General features: G+C 35.6%; 1 protein-coding gene across 5 annotated transcripts in view; it reads left to right on the top strand.

Annotated features, from left to right (window-relative positions):
* Positions 1-21,192, top strand: part of maml2 (mastermind like transcriptional coactivator 2) — a 69,678-nt gene continuing 48,486 nt past the window's right edge. For 2 of the 5 annotated variants that reach the window (XM_016475849.1, XM_016475845.1), the window contains exons 1-2: positions 8-288; positions 1,626-2,054. In XM_016475849.1, the coding sequence (XP_016331335.1) occupies positions 1,653-2,054 (402 nt within the window). In that variant the 5' untranslated portion in view covers positions 8-288; positions 1,626-1,652. Of the gene's footprint in view, positions 289-474; positions 518-559; positions 666-1,625; positions 2,055-21,192 lie in introns of those variants that run through there. The other 3 variants (XM_016475847.1, XM_016475846.1, XM_016475848.1) reach the window with 3 other exon arrangements.

The following is a 21,192-nucleotide window of genomic DNA, read 5'->3' as shown; positions in this document are numbered from 1 at the left end:
CAGCTCACCAATCTCAGGACCGCTTTCCAGCATGAGGGAACTGCTCATACAATGAGAGTCTGTAGTCAGCCTGCGGTAAACCAGCCTCTCCGGACTAACCCCGTACGCGCTCGGACTGCTGACAATCCACCGCGCGGATAACGCCAGGCCAGGCGCGCTGCAACGACACTTTCATTTACTTTGTTTGGGAATCACCACAAGGAACCGTAAACAGCGTCTTAAATGACAAGGATGGGAAGTGCTCGTACACAGCCTGAACTCTGGAAGTTTGCGGATTTCTGCCTCCAAGTAAATGGATTATAATTGCGTGTATTATTTGTCAGCTGACTGGAACACTTGGTTTAGGGTATGACCGGCTAATAACCGCATGCATTAGCGAGATTGCGTTTTTTTCCTTGCTGCAAGACCGTGTTCAGCCTTCTGATAGCACACTGTGGATTTGTTACACCTTGCATGGAGTTGAATGAGCGCACGCTGCGATTTTGGCAAGCTGCAAGACACCCCAGTGCACTGGAAAGTAATAATGCATAGTGTTGTAATAATGTTGCGATATACTGCATAGGCACTCAAAAAATTAAGTTGTGGATCCGAAAAGCACATTTTAATGTCATAATGGATGCTACCGAACATATCTTTTGGATACGGGCTGTAAAAGGAATAGAAACGTTCGTAATTTCGCGTTCTTCCATTGAGTTTGTATAGGTTACTCAGATAAGTACTCAGATAAAATTCCATTTTGCTATAAGAACGTCAACATGTTTACGTAATGTAAAAAGAACCATATTTAGCGCACGGTTCCCGAAATCGTTTTATTAACTGTGCACTAAACTAATTAATAATGACAGTTTTTTTCCCCTCAACCGTACACTAAATTTAATTTGTAACAACTTCTAAAAATCGTTTCTTTTTGTAACGGTACGCACTTTAAGGAAGACTCTAGGACTGTTACAGCATGTTTAAGTAGCAATTCAAACAACGTTGCACTAGGAACGCTTTCTCTTGTGCCAACTTTAATCAAACCCAAGCATTATATAGGGATGTTAAATTGATGTTATTTAAAACCGTGTGGTCTTAACATTGCCTTGCTAACATTTTTGAATATAGCCTAAGCATCTGGGATCTATATCCTTTTTCAAGATTTTGTCAAGGCAAGCATGCAATATTGCTTTAGATGGTTTGCTGAATATACCAGATCAACTGCTTACAAAAGTTTAGTGAAAGGATAATCAGTTTTAGAAAAACATGCTCACCCAAATGCTTGAGATGTCCATTGATGGTAGAAGTGCACTTTCAGTTCTGCATTAATATCACTGATTTGCACAGAAATTTATCATTTTATTTATATATAAAACATTTTATATACCATTAAAAACATATTCTTATGACAGATGAGGCATTTATCAAGCTATCACAGCACTATTCCTGATAACAGCTATAGTGTCTATAGTATTTTTGCAGAATCTGTGGTTTCCAGGGTCATTTTGATTGAGACAGTTTGATTGATTCCGCATTAAAATAAGTGAAAAAAATGTTAGTTTTGTTAAAAACTTTTTTTGTTTTTATTGCCCACATAAACTGAACAAATGAATAATTTCCCCTTGTTTTTCTGGGTGTGACCATTAAAGGGTTAACGAAGAGGGTAACTGAAGATCATGGGAGAGGCGGCTCCGACCCAGGCCACCCCAAGTGGTTTTGCACCCATGTTGGGCATCGGGATGGTAGGATCAGTCACACCAATCGCCACTTCAAGAGGATCAGCCGTTCCTCAGCTCCACAGTGCCATAGTGGAACGCTTGCGTGCCAGAATAGAGCTGTGCCGGCGCCATCACTCCACCTGCGAGGACCGCTATGTGCGCGGTCAGGCGGAAAGCTCGGACCGGGAACACGAGAGCACACTCCATTACTTAAACATCGTCCATCAGGGCCCCGCGATCAGGAAGACCAAGGGCAATAGATCGGCCTCTCAGCAGCCTCCTGAATACAGCAGAGTGAATGGGCAACATAAAGCCCACAGTTCATCGGAGGCGGAATCCAAAATTTCTTCGCAAATAGCAGTAAGTTTGATGGGTTGTATTAACTACGCCCACATAATAAATCGTATAATCTGTCTAATGCACATGGGGACACATGTCAGACCAATTCCCCAGAGAATGGCATCAACACACTGATATGATGTGATTACTGTGGGTGGGTGAGGGAGAGATGGGGGAGTCTGTTTAATTAAAAAGGGCCCTGCAGGCAGGCACATGATTCTTTAAAGGTCTTTTAAAAATATAGCAAAACAAAATATAACTTTAAAAGAGGTGGCGATTCAGTGAAATTAGATTTTTCAACAATGCAGATGTCCATTATACAGTACGGTCCCTCCATTTTCACTCATAAGTCACACTGGAAAATTATAGAATGCCATTGCATTGGATAAAATATCAAACCACATGGAATTTAATTTAAAGATATAGAATACATGCACGTTTCAAGCAAAACATTTCACAAAAAGAAGTTTGCATGGCTTTAAGCATGAATTAGTTGCTTATGCCACATAGTGTGATATTTTGCTATCTATTGATATTGATATTTATTTTTAAAGGAATAATTCACCCATAAATTACACTGTTTAAAATTTTGAAATGAGTTTGTTTCTTCATCGGAACAGATTTGGAGAAATGTAGAAATGTATCACTCGCTCACCAATGGATGCTTTGCAGTGAATGGGTGCCGTCAGAATGCGAGTCCAAACAGCTGATAAAAACATCACAAAAATCCACAAGAAGGACTCATCCACACAACTCCATTCGATTAATCAAATTAATTATCAAGCAATTCACATCCTGTGAAGACAAAAGCTGCATGTTCGTAATAAACAAATACATCAATCTGACAATTTTAACTTCAATCCATTGCTGACGGCTAAAATTTATGTCCTTTATCCATAATATTGCTGTCTCCAGTGAAAAAGTCTTTTCACCTAAATCAGAAGAGAAATCAGATCAATCAAGATTACAGATCAATCACAGATCAAGCACTGTTAACAAGCAATAATAGTACAAAACAGTTCTAAACAAATATGTGGGTGGAGCAGGGGATGACTTTCGCTGGAGGACGCGTTTTATGGATTATGGACTTGAATTTTGACTAGAAGCGACAGGTTTAAGTTAAAATGCCTTAATGATGGATTTGTTTCTTACAAACACGCAACTTTTGTTTTCTCAAGATGTTAACTGATGGACTGGAGTGCTGTGGATTACTTGTGGGTTATTGTGATGTTTTTATCAGCTGTTTGGACTCTCATTCTGACGGCACCCATTCACTGCAGAGCATCCATTGGTGAGCAAGTGATGCAATGCTACATTTCTCCAAATCTGATGAAGAAACAAACTCATCTGCTTCTCGGATGGCCTGAGCGTGAGCACATTTTCAGCAAATTTTCACTTTTGGGTGAACAATTCCTTTAATTGTCGCTTGAGTTTCCAAATATTTCATGGCACCATTTTATGCAAGTGAATGCATATTTTCATAGTTATTGAAAAGATTTCTTAGTATAGAAAAAAACAAAAAACTATGTTTTGCACTGTAGCCTCAGCTTTTGTAACTGAGGGAAACACTTGCGGTCAACAGGTCAGTTGTGGTTCTTTGTTCTCCACCCTTATATTTGGGTTGACACCACTTGAGGTTGATGCATCTACAGTATTTAGTATCTCTGCTCATAGACACTGATGAGTGCTTTACTGTAATTCTGAAACCCTCTGTTAAGATAACACAATTTGTAGGCATTTAGGTAAAAAGCATGCTAGACATAGAATAAAAGCAAAGAAGCAAAATTATGTCTAGTTTATCATAGAGATAGTCTTGCAAAATGCAAAATCATAAGTTAAGGCATCAGGTTTTCCTTTCAGCTGTGTACACCAATATCTATCCAACAAAACAAAGGCACAAGCAGAAATTGCTGGATGATGAAATCTCGCAAACACTTTGTGAATGGCCTCGTGTTTTGTTCCATACCATGCATTGTCATGCTCTATTATCAAAGGTTTGATAAATTGCTCTCAAAGCACCTTCTTGAATGATGGCTTTCCCATAAAGCCATTTGAAGCGTGCAGTCTGCGTATAAATGTTTAGAGCTATTCAATACATGTCCTGGTTCTGTTTACTCGAAGTCAAACCGGCCTTGAAAACACGATTGTCAGAGGACTGCCCAGTAATTAAGTGTTATGGGCTTATGGATGAATAATTTTTTTCCTAATTTCAGAGTTATGACCAACTTGGGAACATAGCGGGATTGTGGAATATCCTCTCAAGGAAGAGAAAGTCGGATATTATGAATGCTATGTTTGCTTATCTAAAGAGATCAGCCTTAGTTAAGCCCAGTTTATGTCAATTGAACAATGTTCAGTCATAGTCTTTAATGATATACTGTTCATTCAGTACTTCACAATTAAGTTTCATCAGTCCCCTTGTGAAAGAGAAGTGCATTGTATTGAACGTGCACTTTTTTTAGTTTACTTCAAATCTTCAAATCAAAAGTATATTTAAAAAAACTGTACTTGCAGATATTAATATTAATGAAATAAAATGCCACTTAAAGGGGTCATATGATGCGATTTCAAGTTTTCCTTTCTCTTTGGAGTGTTCAACATATTCTGTTACACCAAATACACAAAATAATGATCTTTAAAAAAAGCATCATATGACCCCTTTAAGTGCGCTTAAACAGAGGCACTTTCATGACAATGTTTCTAAAATACGCTTAAATGCACTTTTTAAAAAGTGCAATGTAATAATATCAAATTAAAGTTTTACTTTGTAATTTTAAATAATTATGTTAATAATCTTTTGTCATGCTTTAAAGAATTAAACTTATTTTGGTGTGTTAACGAACTCCACTAAAGCACTTAATTTCAACTGTTTTATTCAATATTACATTTAATATATTCTACTAAATTGCAACTTCATCATTACAAATGTGACAAAAAATATAAATATATTTACAATCTTAATATTTTGGTTCACTGTAAATGCCGGTCAGTACATTTGGCAGTACACTTTCTTTATTACATACTGTTTAAAGATGTACTTAAGTCCTACTTGAATAAAAAGCACTCACTTTAGCTAATTGAATTAAATATGAATTTAAACAATAATACATCTGAATTTAAATGCAGTTAATATGCAGTTAAGTGTCTGGAAACATTCAATTCTATTTGCACTAAAGTATATTCTTAAGTACCCTTTTTAAAAGTATACTAAAGTGTACTTTCTTTTAACTAGAGAAACTATAAAAATTGAAAGCAACAGTTCACCCAGAAGTGAAAATTCTGTCATCATTTGCTGAAATCCATGTTGTTCCAAACCTGATTGACTTTCTTTCTTTCTTTCTTTCTTTCTTTCTTTCTTGGTTCACTGTAAATGCCGGTCAGTACATTTGGCAGTACACTTTCTTTATTACATACTGTTTAAAGATGTACTTAAGTCCTACTTGAATAAAAAGCACTCACTTTAGCTAATTGAATTAAATATGAATTTAAACAATAATACATCTGAATTTAAATGCAGTTAATATGCAGTTAAGTGTCTGGAAACATTCAATTCTATTTGCACTAAAGTATATTCTTAAGTACCCTTTTTAAAAGTATACTAAAGTGTACTTTCTTTTAACTAGAGAAACTATAAAAATTGAAAGCAACAGTTCACCCAGAAGTGAAAATTCTGTCATCATTTGCTGAAATCCATGTTGTTCCAAACCTTTCTTTCTTTCTTTCTTTCTTTCTTTCTTTCTTTCGTGGAACACATTAAATTACTTTTTTTGTTTTGACTTTGACTGTGAATTTTGGACAAAAACATTGGAAAATTCTTCAAAATATCTTATGTGTTTCACGGAAGTGAAATGTGAGTTTGGAAAAATAAAGGTGCTTCACAGCGATGCCATAGAAGAACCATTTTTGGTTCCACAAAGAAGCATTCAGTCAAAGGTTCTTTAAAGAACCATCTCTTTCGTACCTTTTTATAATCTGAAGAACCTTCTTTCTCCACAAAGAAGCTTTTGTGAAACAGAAAGGTTCTTCAGATGTTAAAGGTTCTTTATGGAACCATTTAGACAAAAAAGGTTATTCTATGGCATCGTGAAGCACCTTTATTTTTGAGAGTGTATGGTGAGTATAAAGACAGAATTTTAATTTTTTAGTGAACTGTCCCTTAATCCCTTATTGGAAAGATTGAGCATCTAAACCAGTGTTTAAGTATGTAGCAACATAATTGGACATAATTAAGCATGACAGGCAGGCATTACAAATAATAGGTGGAAAAAGGAAATGTCGAAGTGTTTCCTGGTGTTTCTTGGCTATAGTGCTTTAGGATTGGAAACTGAAGGTGGCCCAGGCTTCGATTCACTCCACCTGAATGTGGAACAATCAGTCTGACTCCTTGGAGGCCACTTTAAGCACTTTAAGGGAATATGAATGGGTCCCTGGACAGTTTGTCCCATGGTTAATGTTCAGTGCCTAAGCAATTGGTTAGAAAGTCAAAGACAGATACAAATATTTGACTGTCAGCGTAAAGTGTGGTCCAGTTTGCAGTTTCTAATGGCCAAGAACTGTCCACTTTGACAGGACGTGTTTTCTGACTGACATGTAAAATCAGCAAGCGTAGTTTGCTTTGTGTTAGGGTTGATTTTGTGAAACTCTTCAGTGTCTTTTAAAGATGTAATGCCACTAATCTGGCAATCTTCAGCCAAGCCAATGGGACATTTCTCAACAGCACTCATTTTATCAACCTGATACTTCATAAAGATGACATTGTTTCCAGACGGACTGGTGCATTCTGTCTTATGGAAGTTGTGAAAGGATCGTCAGATTGCCATTTTTTGTGTGCAGTTTGCATCCGGCAGCCAGCAAACAGATTGTGGGTGATCTGTTGGTGCGCCGTCTGAGGATAAGTCTGAGAATTTTGCAGGATAGAAGTCTTGTTGATCATTTTAATCTGAGTTATGTGCAGCAGCAAATGCATTATACGCATTAAATGTGACCTATAAAACAAGATAAAAATGTACAAGTGGAAGGTTGAGGCATAAATAGACGAGAACTTTAGGAAACTCAAGTAGGGTTGCTCATGCTGCTTAAATCAAAAGCATTCCCTCCTCATCCGCGCTGGCTCTCCTAGTGGTTTCTTTGTGAGGTGCGCTTTGTGTATACCTCATGTTTTACTCACAGTCTGAGACATTACTGCAGCTTTGAAGAGTGCTGAAACCATTCGCCATATACATCCCTACCTCTATTTGCACAACATAATGGCTGCGGGCAGAAATCGCCCCCTCAGCGTCTAGTAGCAGCCTCTGTTACCCAAATTCGGAGTTTTATTTTATTATAGTTAACCAAGGGAAATGATGAAACTGAAAGCACTTTCTAGGCCATTCCGTGGTATAGCAGTTATTGTGCTTGATTGCGGTCTCAAACTTTTTCAATTTCTTGTTTATCTCGTCGTTGAACAGGCAGCAAAGATGAAGATGTAGAGTGATTACTTTTGCACATTGACATTTCTACATTACTTTCCCTGTTCATGCATGTGGAACACTTTACCAAAATATTCTTATTTGGTCATTTATATAGTAATTGTCTTTGACTGTTTTGCTCTTTGGAGTTGTCCTTATGAGAACTGTGTCCTCTGCTGAGGGAAACATACAGAAAAAAAAAAAATCACCTTGACAACAGTTGATCAAACATAGGACTATGTAGTCATATTCATAGATTAATCGCGATTAATCACATCCAAAATAAAATATTTTGTTCACATAAAATATGTGTGTGTACTGTGTATATTTATTATGTACACCATAAATGCAAACACATGCATGTATATATTTAAGAAAATTTTATGTTTATATCATAAATATATTTATATAAAATATAAATTATATGAATATATATATATACATCTAAATATATGTAAATATTTTCAAAATATATACTGTATGTGTGTGCTTTTATATATACATAATAAATATACACAGTACACACATTTATTATGTAAACTAAAACTTATTTTGGATTTCGGATTATTTTTTCGATTAATCGTTTGACAGCACTGATAGATAGATAGATAGAAGTTTACCCAGATGGAACGGTTTCGGTACGGTTCGGTATGTGCTATGTTTAGGCAAAAAACTATACTGTCAAATAAAAATAAAGAAAAGAAGATTAATCTATCTAACTACAAGCAACAGCACAAATAAATACAATAGAGTAAAGATACAAATAAAATAAACAGTGATTATCAGGTTTTTTTAGGTAGGTCTAACATTCGTTTTTAGGTACAGAAATTGAATAAAGTAATGAAATGTAAAACAGCATTGCATATTTGACTATACATTAAAGATGAATCTTTATTAAAGTTACAAAAGCTATTCAATCAAGAGCAGTGAGTGATTTCTTTGTTGCTGTTTGATTAATATTAAGAAAGTGCTGTCACTTTAAGAGAATGCACTGATACAGACTGGCTATGTCTGCTTTAGGATACTTACCAAGATGGTACATAACATTTTGACATAATTTTTGTGTGAATTTGTCCATTTAAACACAATACTTCAGAGAAAGCTTAATATTTGCGCGGGTTCTGAAGCGCGGGTTTGCGCGCTTTGGATGAGCGCACGCACAAATCTTCTCACTGCGCGTGCGAGCTCGCGTCCTCTGGCTGCCTCTTAAATATTTAAACTGGCAAAGCTTAAATGAGTTTAGTTTAAACACAGATATCAACGTGTGCTGTTCAGGTCTCACCTGTGTGCGCGCGCTATCAGCACCCGGGTGATGATCGAATAAATGCTTATATTCCAGCATACGGCATTCGCATTGAACAAGAGTGAATGGTTTGTCCACGTTTTTTTTTGTTCATCGCTGTTGTTGTAATGTATTGGGAAGCCAGAATGCGCATCCATCAACAGAAACATATTAGCCGAACCCTGTTTGTTTTACGTGTTATCTATAGCAAACCAAAGTTGTCAGATTTAAGTTGAATCAATATATATATTGATTTATTGATTTATTGATTGATTGATTGATTGATTGCAATTGCTACATACTTATATTCCTGCAGGAATGCAGGGTGGGGAAGAGCTGTGTTGACTTTTTCTTTGCACCAGCCAGTGGTTGTGAATTGTGAGACACATTCAGGCTTAGTGTGATTTCCCTAGCACAGAGAAAGCACACAGAGCACTCTGATGTCTGTCAGGTTTTTCCTGCCCAACTAAATAGAACAGAGCAGAATAAGGAGGTGAAGCGTTAGAGGGGGTGGTTCACTAAATCTTTCGACAAGTCTTGTGCTCTGTTGAACTCACCTGAAATCCAACCCTTGTGGGAAACTGCATCCTCAGGTGTGTATGCAAGGGCCCTGAGTGGATGATACAAATCTGTGACTCTTTCCTGCAAAAACAACAACCCACAAAAACCCCCAACCCACAATATATGCCTTTGTGAATGTTCAGTTCCACATACAGTATGTGGGAGTTGCATAAATGAGCGATATGACTCAAATATCCACACTCCCTTGTGTTATCAGTTACCCTTTCACTCTCTATTATGACATAATTTCACTGTAAACAACATTAGATTAGCCACAATATCAAGGTTTTGTCAATGCTTATTGCCTATTAGCATCTGCCTTTAATTAAAAACTGACAAACTGATAAAGGCTTAAAAGTGTTAACAGTGTTGGATATTGCTGTAGTAGTAATAGGGAGAAATGTTTGATGCTATTATTCCTAAACAACAGGAGAACTGACAATTATAGATGGGAGAGATTGTCAACCTGTTCTGTTTCTTTCTGTGTGTAGCACCTACTGCTCTGCATGTCCTACAGATACCTGATCATTTCAGTCAGTTTGTGGGACACATTCCAGTGCAAAATTGTTTTGTAATGGTTTTGCAAAGAGGCTTTTATTGAAGAATGGAGCCATTAAAAACTACACTGGACCCTCAGCTGTATGGAAGCATATGGGTAGCAAAATTCAATTTGAAATGAAATATGCAAAATGGCAATGTATTTCTGTATTTAAATGTACATTTTCCCATACATATGTGCACTGTTTAGTGCAAAATGAAAATGAAAATTAAATTATATATAATTTACATTTGTCGTATCCTACACTAGTTTAAATATGCAAATTAAAAAATGTTTAATGCTTTATAAGTTGCAAAACTAAAATGGAAATGTAGGCTATTACACAAATTGATTAGATATGTTTAACATGTCCAAACAAAAACTGTAGCAAAAATATAATTTAAATGCTGTTTTTCCTAAATGCATTTAAACTTAGGGGTAGGACACTTGGGATTGAATTTTCATCATAATACTACGGGATAATTGTAGCAAAATGCAGTGAGAATTTCAGAATGCATTCTGAGCCAAAGGTGCAGCAAAAGCGTAGCAAAATGGTGATTTAAATGTATTTTATTTTTCTTTAATGCATTGACACTTACATATAAGACGTTTCAATTGCATTTTCATTTAATACACCGCGATTAATGTAGTTTAAGTCAATGTGGACTTGAAAATGCATTCCAAACCGAACACACCATCAAGGCGGGGCTCGGCAATAGGACACACAATAGGTCAATATTCACTGTTAACCAAACGCATTTAGGAAAAAGAGCATTTAAATGATAATTTTGCTACAGCTTTTGCTTATTTTAATTTTGCAACTTATGAAGCGTCAATATATGTTTTTAATTTGCATATTAAAACTAGTGTAGGACATGGCAAATGTAAATTATTTAATTTAATTTTCATTTGCATTTTGCACTAAATGTTGCACATATGTATTGGAAAATGTAAATTGAAATGCATTGCCATTTTACATATTGCATTGCCATTTTGCATATTACATTTCAAATTAAATTTTGCTACCCATATGCTTCCATACAGCTGGTGTGTTGAAGGGTCATTTCTTAAAGGGTACCTATTAGGCCCTTTTTACAAGATGTAATATAAGCCTCAGATGTCCCCAGAATGTGCCTGTGAAGTTTCAGCTCAAAATACATTTACCATTTGTTGAAGGGTCATTTCTTAAAGGGTACCTATTAGGCCCTTTTTACAAGATGTAATATAAGCCTCAGATGTCCCCAGAATGTGCCTGTGAAGTTTCAGCTCAAAATACATTTACCATTTTGAAAATGCCCATTTTGAGTGGAAGCAAAAACATGCTGTTTTCGTATCTTTAAATGCAAATGAGCTGCTGCTCCTCGCCCCCTTTTCCAGAATAGGGCTATTCCTTTACAGCTCATACCTCTGATACCAAAAACATCTGTTTGGTTTTGATTGTCATGTCTATCACGCTCACGTGACATGGCAGTTGTTTGTCATCATGAAAGCTTATTATTTGCATGCATTTTAAAGCCATATCAGTTTAAACTTCTGATACACGGTTTTCTGAGCGTACACATCCGAAGCATGCGCACAGAAAGCGGCTGTCACACGGCATGTGAGTACTTAATTAAGTTCTATTTCATGTCTTATTGCGCTTAAAATGTCAAATACACACAAGGATAAGTCAAAAAAAAAAAAACACACAAAGTTTACCTAAACAGTTGGTTATGTCTGTGAAGGTAATCAGCTAGGGAAAAAATCACATGTTTATATTAGTAAAGTATTAGTTTATTAGTTATGTCTGTGTATTAAGTGGCAGCAGTGTAATATACAGTACATACTGCTGTCTATGCTGTTAATATGACCCAAACAATAAAATAAAAACAGAAAATGAATCACTGCTCTTGAATGAATAACTTCAGTAGCTTTAATAGGAGGACAGTTTGCATGCCAGGATCGCTTCATTGTCGATGTGTGTCCAATGCTTGCTAAAACAAAATGTACCTTCGTTAGCTAGCTTTGCTAGCTGTGTACAAAACAGGTGGGAAGGGGGCGCTCTATAGACATATAAGGAGACTCCATATATGACTCAGAGGTGGGCTTATTCAAATAGCTAGGTATCTATGTAGAAACCGGCTGCTAATTGAAATAGCTCACTGGAATGAGCTTGAAATAGAAGCTTGTCTAATTGAAATAGACACTGGTTTAGACTCTGACAGCCCATAACAAACTGGCTGCGTGTTTTATTTTCATACATGCCAGAAAACTAAATGAAAAAAGTGAAAATTTCATCCAATGTCATCCCCGTTAAAAGCACAGTAGCACAAAAATGAGGTTTTTAATTCCAAGGGCCAGCGAGGACAGTCATAAAATAAACTAAAATATGATTAACATTATGTTCTGGAATAAACAGATACAATGCTTACGTTTGAGACCGATTACCCAGCTCATCTGAAATTTCCCAAATTATAAGTGACAGTAGGGGTGTCTTGGGCATAGAAGCATGATTTGATTTGAAAAACTTCAAACACACCCCACTTTCCCGAGGGGTCAGCGTCCGGCCCAGGAAATGAGAAAGTGGGCTCCTGATGTCAGCGTTGAACCCCTGGGTGGAATGGCGGGTCAGATCAGGGGCTCTCCGGGAAGATCAGAGATCAGGCCTGTTTACATTTCAACTCAGGATATTTCTATCAGGCTGGCCAAACTGCTCCGCGTTCCCAGGCTCCTCGCTCACAGTCCTGAAAAGGAGCACAAGCCCTCTTTATGTCTTCTTTCCCTCCGTGCTCTTGTCCCTCCCTCCTGCTTCTCTCTCTCTCCCCTTCACTGCCTCCAGGGTCAAAGTCAAAGTACAGCTTCAGCAGAGAGTGGGAGGTGAAAAAACCTTATTCCTTATATTCAGCATATTGTAGCTAACGCAGTGAGGACAAAATCAGAAGAGGAAGAGTGTTGGGAACAGGACTAGGTGATATACTGTAGTTAAAAACCATTGTTTTTTTTCCCCCTTTTCACAATATTTGATATTTTCAACAAGTAAAAGAGTAAAACTCTTTTTCCACACAGTTTACCCAAAAATAGTAATTTACTCACCCTCTTGTCATTCCAAACCTGTATGAAACACAAAAGATGTTTTGATAAATGTTGGTAACAATATAGATTTTTGATTAATAGGAGGACAGTTTGCATGCCAGGATCGCTTCATTGTCGATGTGTGTCCAATGCTTGCTAAAACAAAATGTACCTTCGTTAGCTAGCTTTGCTAGCTGTGTACAAAACAGGTGGGAAGGGGGCGCTCTATAGACATATAAGGAGACTCCATATATGACTCAGAGGTGGGCTTATTCAAATAGCTAGGTATCTATGTAGAAACCGGCTGCTAATTGAAATAGCTCACTGGAATGAGCTTGAAATAGAAGCTTGTCTAATTGAAATAGACACTGGTTTAGACTCTGACAGCCCATAACAAACTGGCTGCGTGTTTTATTTTCATACATGCCAGAAAACTAAATGAAAAAAGTGAAAATTTCATCCAATGTCATCCCCGTTAAAAGCACAGTAGCACAAAAATGAGGTTTTTAATTCCAAGGGCCAGCGAGGACAGTCATAAAATAAACTAAAATATGATTAACATTATGTTCTGGAATAAACAGATACAATGCTTACGTTTGAGACCGATTACCCAGCTCATCTGAAATTTCCCAAATTATAAGTGACAGTAGGGGTGTCTTGGGCATAGAAGCATGATTTGATTTGAAAAACTTCAAACACACCCCACTTTCCCGAGGGGTCAGCGTCCGGCCCAGGAAATGAGAAAGTGGGCTCCTGATGTCAGCGTTGAACCCCTGGGTGGAATGGCGGGTCAGATCAGGGGCTCTCCGGGAAGATCAGAGATCAGGCCTGTTTACATTTCAACTCAGGATATTTCTATCAGGCTGGCCAAACTGCTCCGCGTTCCCAGGCTCCTCGCTCACAGTCCTGAAAAGGAGCACAAGCCCTCTTTATGTCTTCTTTCCCTCCGTGCTCTTGTCCCTCCCTCCTGCTTCTCTCTCTCTCCCCTTCACTGCCTCCAGGGTCAAAGTCAAAGTACAGCTTCAGCAGAGAGTGGGAGGTGAAAAAACCTTATTCCTTATATTCAGCATATTGTAGCTAACGCAGTGAGGACAAAATCAGAAGAGGAAGAGTGTTGGGAACAGGACTAGGTGATATACTGTAGTTAAAAACCATTGTTTTTTTTCCCCCTTTTCACAATATTTGATATTTTCAACAAGTAAAAGAGTAAAACTCTTTTTCCACACAGTTTACCCAAAAATAGTAATTTACTCACCCTCTTGTCATTCCAAACCTGTATGAAACAAAAGATGTTTTGATAAATGTTGGTAACAGTATAGATTTTTGATTATTGACTTCCACTGTATGGACCAAAAAACAAACAAAAAAAAACTGACGTTTCTCATTCTTCTGAGGCTGAGTAAATGATGACAGAATTGTGATTTTTGGGAGAAATATCCCTTTAATACTTGCAAGTCATGAGAAAGCAAAGGATCTAGGATAAAGTATTAGTCTAATTAGTCTGTTAAGCAGACATTGCATTATTCACAATTTTGTTTAATTTTTAATTAATTGTGAATACATAATTAAAAATGAAGTGGCCCTAATTATGAGTAGGAAATGTTGAGTCAATTGTCAAAGGATTGAATAGTTAGTTATTGTTAGATAACTTTTGGTATAAAACTATACCATTCTGCTACTGGATTTCTGAGTTTAACTTTCATTTCTTGTAAAGAAAACCAACGCCACATGCTTACACTTTAGTTGCTTGTTCTGGTTTTTGTATGATGTTGCCCCGTCTGTCATTCTGTAAAAACAATCTCTGTAGCTTCATTAACTGAATCAAAAAATCTAACCTTTTGACCTTTGCTAGCTTCTGCTGTTTTTTGCTTGTAGTAAAATGTCTATGGAGATGCTAATCTGTTTGTGTAAATTAAAAGCCAACACTGGCATTAAAGGTATAGTTACATTAATTTACTTACCTGAATGTGGAATGAATGTTAATGTTAATTACCCCATGTGGAAGAAAAAAGAAGAATGCCCGAGCTGCTCCTTTCCATACAATGAAAGTGGATGAGGGCAGGGACTGTCAAGCTCCAAAAATCACCATAAAAGTATCGTAAAATGTCTTTCTGCAATTGCATGATGTAATGTTCAAAAATGTGCAGACCTGAGATTGCTCAGAAAGGTCAATTCAAGGTCATGTTTGTTTGTCGTCTGAATTTTATGCGCTGTGACCTTAGAATAACCTTTTGACAAAGATGTAACGTTGTTTTTGCATAAAGTTCTTATCTGTTGACTCGCTGCCAAATACATTTGGGATTTCACAAGATTTGTTTATTTGATATGTTGGTTGCATCTAGTTAGCATTTTTTTTAATATTTCACTTTATTGCCCCTATCTAAACTCAGGTTTTTGCTTGCCAGACGTGTATAGTGCAAACCATTTTTTTGCATCACCACATTGTATCTCATATTCACAGAAGTCTAAAATATGAAATGTGACACTGACAGCATTTTCTCTGTCTCTGGAGAATGACATGCTGACTAAAGAATGCTTGCTGTAGCATTTCTGACACTGCTTTGGCACTCATCTCTGCTGATATCCTCTTGATAATTTGTGGGAATAAATTAGAGAATTAATTTCAAAGTCATTACAAGAAAATTGTGATCACATGGAGACAAACCATTGTGCGACGTCCCAAACTTGCCACGTTTAGAAAAATCTGCTGTGAACCATGTAACTTTCCATCTTTACAAAGTATACAGCTGAGCTCTAACATGACATAACATGTTTCGTTAGTGGTGTTTACTAAGCCAGGCATCTCTACTAATACTGCTCATGATTAGGGTTTGGGATTTGAGCAAACTACTAACCATATAACTAATTTTCTCACTTTTTTATAACCCACCCTTCCCTGTTTGGGGTACGGACATGAATGATACCTCAAATTGTGCATCTTGTTCAGGAGATGTGTGAGGTCACTTATTAAAAGAAATGTGAGCCAGAACATCTATAAGAGCAACACCCTGGCAAACACCGAAACACCTTAGATTTTATTATACTTTTTTTTTTTTTTAAATAGACAAGCAGCAGTAACATTTGCTTAAATTCAGGACAAAATTGTCAAATTTTTACATTACATATCTCATGTGTTAGCAGTGTCACTGCTAAATTCAACAGATTTTTTCATATTAAAATGTGCATAATCATATACAGTAATTTCACTGGCCATGTATAAAGTTTGATATTTGAACTGCATTCAAATAAAGGATTAGATGACTAGATAATGTAAAAGTCATTGGAGTTGCACAACCTATTTCCTGTCTTTGACAGGATGTTCAAACCACATTCATTTAACCACCGCTTGCCACATTGCCAATAAGAATGTCCTCATATTTTAAAATGAGGATTTATATTAAAGAATATGTGAACTCGGGCACATTTGTTAGAAATGAAACAATGGTGGTGAATATCTAAGTCCCATTTCACCCTATGAAATGTGAAAAAAAGATCAATTATTATTATTATTATTTTATTTTTAAATAAAATGTTGCATAAGATTTGCATGAAGGCATTTATTTGTCATTATTTTCAGTGAATGTTCTCATTAAATTCTTATTACTTCAATACAGTATTTCTTTACAGTAAAATTGCTGTAGAACAACTTTTTTTTTTGGGGGGGTGGAAATGTGTTTAATTCTAATAAATATAATGTCAAAATGCAAAAAACAAAACAGTAGCATGGTACAGCAGCGGTAGCACATGGTAAAACTGTGATACTTTGAGAAAAGCCATGTTACTAAAATTAATTTACCATGGTCCCAAACATAAAGTAAAAACAAAAAAAAACCCCAATTAAAATAAAATAAATATGGTTGTGCAATAGTACTTCTTTGTGTCTAAAATACCATTAAATTGCACATTTTTTGAAACCATAGAATTGTAAGGGATTTGTGTGTATTTTTTAAAACGCAAACAAAAAAGGACCATGGTCTAATGATGCTGAAAATTCAGCTTTGCATAACAGGATTAAATGACATTTTACAATATATTCATATTGAAAACACTGATTTGAAATTGTAATACTATTTCACAATATGACCGCTTTTACTGTATTTTTGATCAGATAAATGCCACCTTGGTGAGCATAACAGACTAATCTTACTGACTTAAAATTTTTGAACAGCAGTGTATGTTTAAACATACCATGGCACTTTTATATATACTTTGTTACTGTTTAATTATACTCTAATGCACTTCAGTCTCCGAAAACTATGATATTTCCGTGTTTCTTCCCATGGAAAATATTTTTATAATAATACAATAGTTCTCATTTTTGTGCGTCTGTGTACTTACTATCAAAAAGTAGCATGGGGTTACCATAATATATTTTGAGATATGGTACTGCTTCTACCAATAACAGTACTAGTAACAATATACTATGGTATATTATTTGGTATGAACCTATTTTATTTTATATAAAAACTAACAGAAAACTACCATGGTAATACCATAGTGTTTGGATATGTACGATGATAATTATTTTGAGGAATCTTGGTGTACCATGTAAATACCTTGGTATTAGCATGTGGTATCACTTACCATGGTACCACCAGTGTAAAGTGTTGTAAGGGTGTAGTCTTGCTCCACACTTTCCCATCCAGCACTAATGACTCTGAATTTATAACCTGTCCATTGTGTTTGAGTCTGTGTTGGTGCTGTTCTGAGATCAGTGTACACAGTGATAAACGAGTGTGTTCTGCCCTGGGCCTCTTCGGCTGGAGCGCCGTGTCAGTTAGACTTGTTGACTCAACAAAAAGAAGAACTTGTTCTATCTAGTATTTGTCAGGCCTCTTAAATGTCTGAGGAGGAGGCTGTGCAAAGAGTCTGGGAGTCTCTCTGTGAGGCTAAATTAATCATAAAGCTTGTTAAACGTTCAAACTCCTGTATCCGCTGCTCGTACGGTAAATAACTCTTGTGCCATATACCAACAGCATGTTCACGCATGGCAAGCATTCAAGGGCACGATCAAATATTTTCATAAAATTGCTGAAGGTTTCTTTAGTCTGTCTGTAGGTCTCTCGCTCTCTGCATGTGATTGGATCATTTCTGCTTACAGAAGTCTGGAAGGGAAAATGATTTTCCTATAAAATAATATTTTTATAGTGATAACTTTTTGACATGAAGCAAAAAATGAGGCATTGACTCAACACTCATTCAAATATTACAGTACTTGTGAAAAGTTGATTTTTAAATGTTTTGAAAGAAGTCTCTTCTGCTCACCAAGATGCAGTTATTTGATCAAAAATATAGTAAAACCACTAAAATTGAAATATTACTACAGTTTAAAATATGTTTTCTATTTGAATCTATTTTAAAATGTAAAAAGGTCAAAGCTGAGTGTTCAGCATCATTACTCCAGTCTTCAGTGTCACATGATCTTCAGAAATCATTCTAATATGTTGGTTTGCTGCTCAAAAAACATTTCTGATTATTAGCAATGTTGAAAACATTTGTACTGCTTCATATTTATGCAGAAACCATAAACTACAATTCAAATGTTTGGGTGTGTGCATGTGTGTTTTAATAGAAATGGATGCTTTTATTCAGCAAATATGCATTAAAGTGATGAAAAGTGACAGTAAAACATTTATAATGTAATAGATCAAATATGTTTTATCTTTTTTATTCATCAAATAATCCTGAAAGAAAATGTTTCCACAAAACATTAAGCAGCAAAAACTGTTTTGACATTGATAATAAGAACCATTATTAAAAGCTGAGCACCAATAACAATTGAGAAGCAAATCAGCAGCAAATGTTGACTGGAGTAATGATGCTAAAAATTCAGCTTTGATCTCAGAAATAAATTACATTTTAAAATATAATCAAATAGATTTTTTGTTTAATTGTAATAATATTTCACAATATTACTGTTTTTACTGTATTTTTGAGCACATAAATGCAGCCTTGGTGAGCAGAAGAAACGTCTGTCAAAAACATTATTGTTTTCTAATTTTTTGACAAGCACTGTATATAATTTCTTTTACATACGCATGCATGTCCAACTTTAGGGATGTTTTTGAATCGTTGGAAATTCATGAGTTGGTTTGATTTTTTTTTTTTAATAAATGCGATTACTTAAATATGTTTAACACCAGCATATTTATATGACTCGTTTAGCAAATGTATTATGGTTTCCATGGTGTTTTGCTTATATTTCCTGCTTATACTTCATGCTGATTAAGTTCAGCTATACAGAGAGTGCAAATTATTATTTTTTTTAGTCCCATGTGGATTTCATTTCTAAATAATTGTTTTTTTTCTTGGACAAAGCCTCCATTTATTGATAAATGAGAGCCTCACTGTGGGTTTGTGTGTGAAACTCGGTCACCTCTGTTGGTGCTTTGGTTCCAAATCCAGTTCTGTCTTCAGAGGATTCACAAACAAACAAACGCACACAATGTATGTGCATACATATCTATATTTGTATGACAATACAAATGAGATCAGCCTGGTAAAGAAGATTAGCAAAGGAAATTGTGTTCTCAAATAATGGATGGATCATTCATGATTTCAGAGCATTTGTTAAGTGTTTACAACTATTTAAACACTACGGTTAGGCAAAAGACATTTAGACTTTATCAATATTTAATTTTCTGCTATTGAAGTGGAATTTGTCAGCAGAATTTGTAAATATTTAATGTTTCAGTTGCAATTACTGTATTATGTAGATTATAAATCCCTGTTTTTTACTCATGGTAACTGTGTTGCCTTGAGAATTATATACTTATTTACATATAAACAAACAACACAGCTGCTCAGATATTAATTTTAAGAATATTCAATGATTTTAATAATAATAAGACAGCTTTATATTTAAAAAATGAACATTTTGAATTCTGCCCTCACTTTGGTGTCTCTCATCCTGAAATTATTCCACATCATATTCAATATGCTGAAACAGAGTGAAACTACAGATAGGAGATGGAAATAGAGTGGAACTACTTACTACTTAGAACACAATACTAATATAAATGTATGGCATATGGTTCTTTAAATGTCTGCAATTCTGCATTACACAGCTTTGTAAATAATAAATTCAACATACTGAATATGAATGACCCATAAAACTTAAACAATGCTTTAGAGGATCCGAAGTTGAATGGCTGCTACAAGTTTGTTGTATGCTGTGCTAATTAAGTGATGCAAATAACTAAATCTAATTATCTTGAATGTTACTATTAACACAGCTGACACTTGTGTTTTTGTTTTCCCACCAAAAATGATGTCACTTCGTGGAGAGTGATTTAATTAAGGAACTTTTGATATTATGAACATTACAGAAGATTCACAGGCTAGAAAGTGACTAAGAAAATTATTACTATAAAAAAAAATAAAAAAAATCAGTTTGAAACTTTGAAAAAAAAATACAAGAAACATCTTAAAGGGGTCATATGATGTTGCTAAAAAGAACATTATGTTGTGTATTTGCTGTAATGAAATGTGTTTGTCTTTGCAACTTTACAGATCTTCTTTATGCACCAAGAGCTTGTAACACTCCAAAGAGAAAGGAAAAATTGAAATCGAATCATATGACCCCTTTAAATATGTCATCTTAATCTTCATTATTAAGTTTTTAATTTTAAAAGTCACTGATGTAAATATTTATTGTAACACTTTTTTATTATATATTAATCCATATGGTGGTGACATAAAAAAATGTACTGCATAGGAGTGACTGATTTTAGGATCACCAGTCATTTTTACCCCAGACTCCATAATAGCTATAAGGAAGCCATTTTGAACTTTGCCTGACTCACTGCTAATAGACTGTTCGTGACAATTCCCTGCGCTTCTGTTAAGGTTGTGGCCTTGTGGGATATATTCTAACCAGTGTGATAAAATAGGAAGTACCTTAAGTGGTTGGGTCTTTGTTGCAAAACACATGCACACTTGCCTCAGGCCTCTAATCCAGAAATGAATGTGTCATATTGTATGAGCGCTCGCTCCTGAATGTGCATGCTTACATTAACATGCTTGTCATGAAGTTTACAGAATTATGGCTCAAAGAGTCCGAGGCATTATTTTAAATCACATTCAAGCTGGTCCACGCTGATTGTTGCTCTAGTGTGCAACATTCAGGTTACGGAAGAAAGATTCCAGTTCATTTTCTCCAATGATCAAACCTCTCGCTGATATGTTCATGCCTTTGAGCTTATTTGATTTTTATTAATGGCTATGGACAAAATGAAAGCTGTTTTACAAAATGGGCAGTCACTGGTACAGTGGAGATTG

Source organism: Sinocyclocheilus anshuiensis, unplaced genomic scaffold, assembly GCF_001515605.1.
Source record: "Sinocyclocheilus anshuiensis isolate Anshui unplaced genomic scaffold, SAMN03320099.WGS_v1.1 scaffold853, whole genome shotgun sequence".
NCBI classification, from domain to species: Eukaryota; Metazoa; Chordata; class Actinopteri; order Cypriniformes; family Cyprinidae; genus Sinocyclocheilus; species Sinocyclocheilus anshuiensis.
The sequence above is the reverse complement of the archived record's forward strand: the minus strand, read 5'-3'. Positions and strand labels throughout refer to the sequence as shown.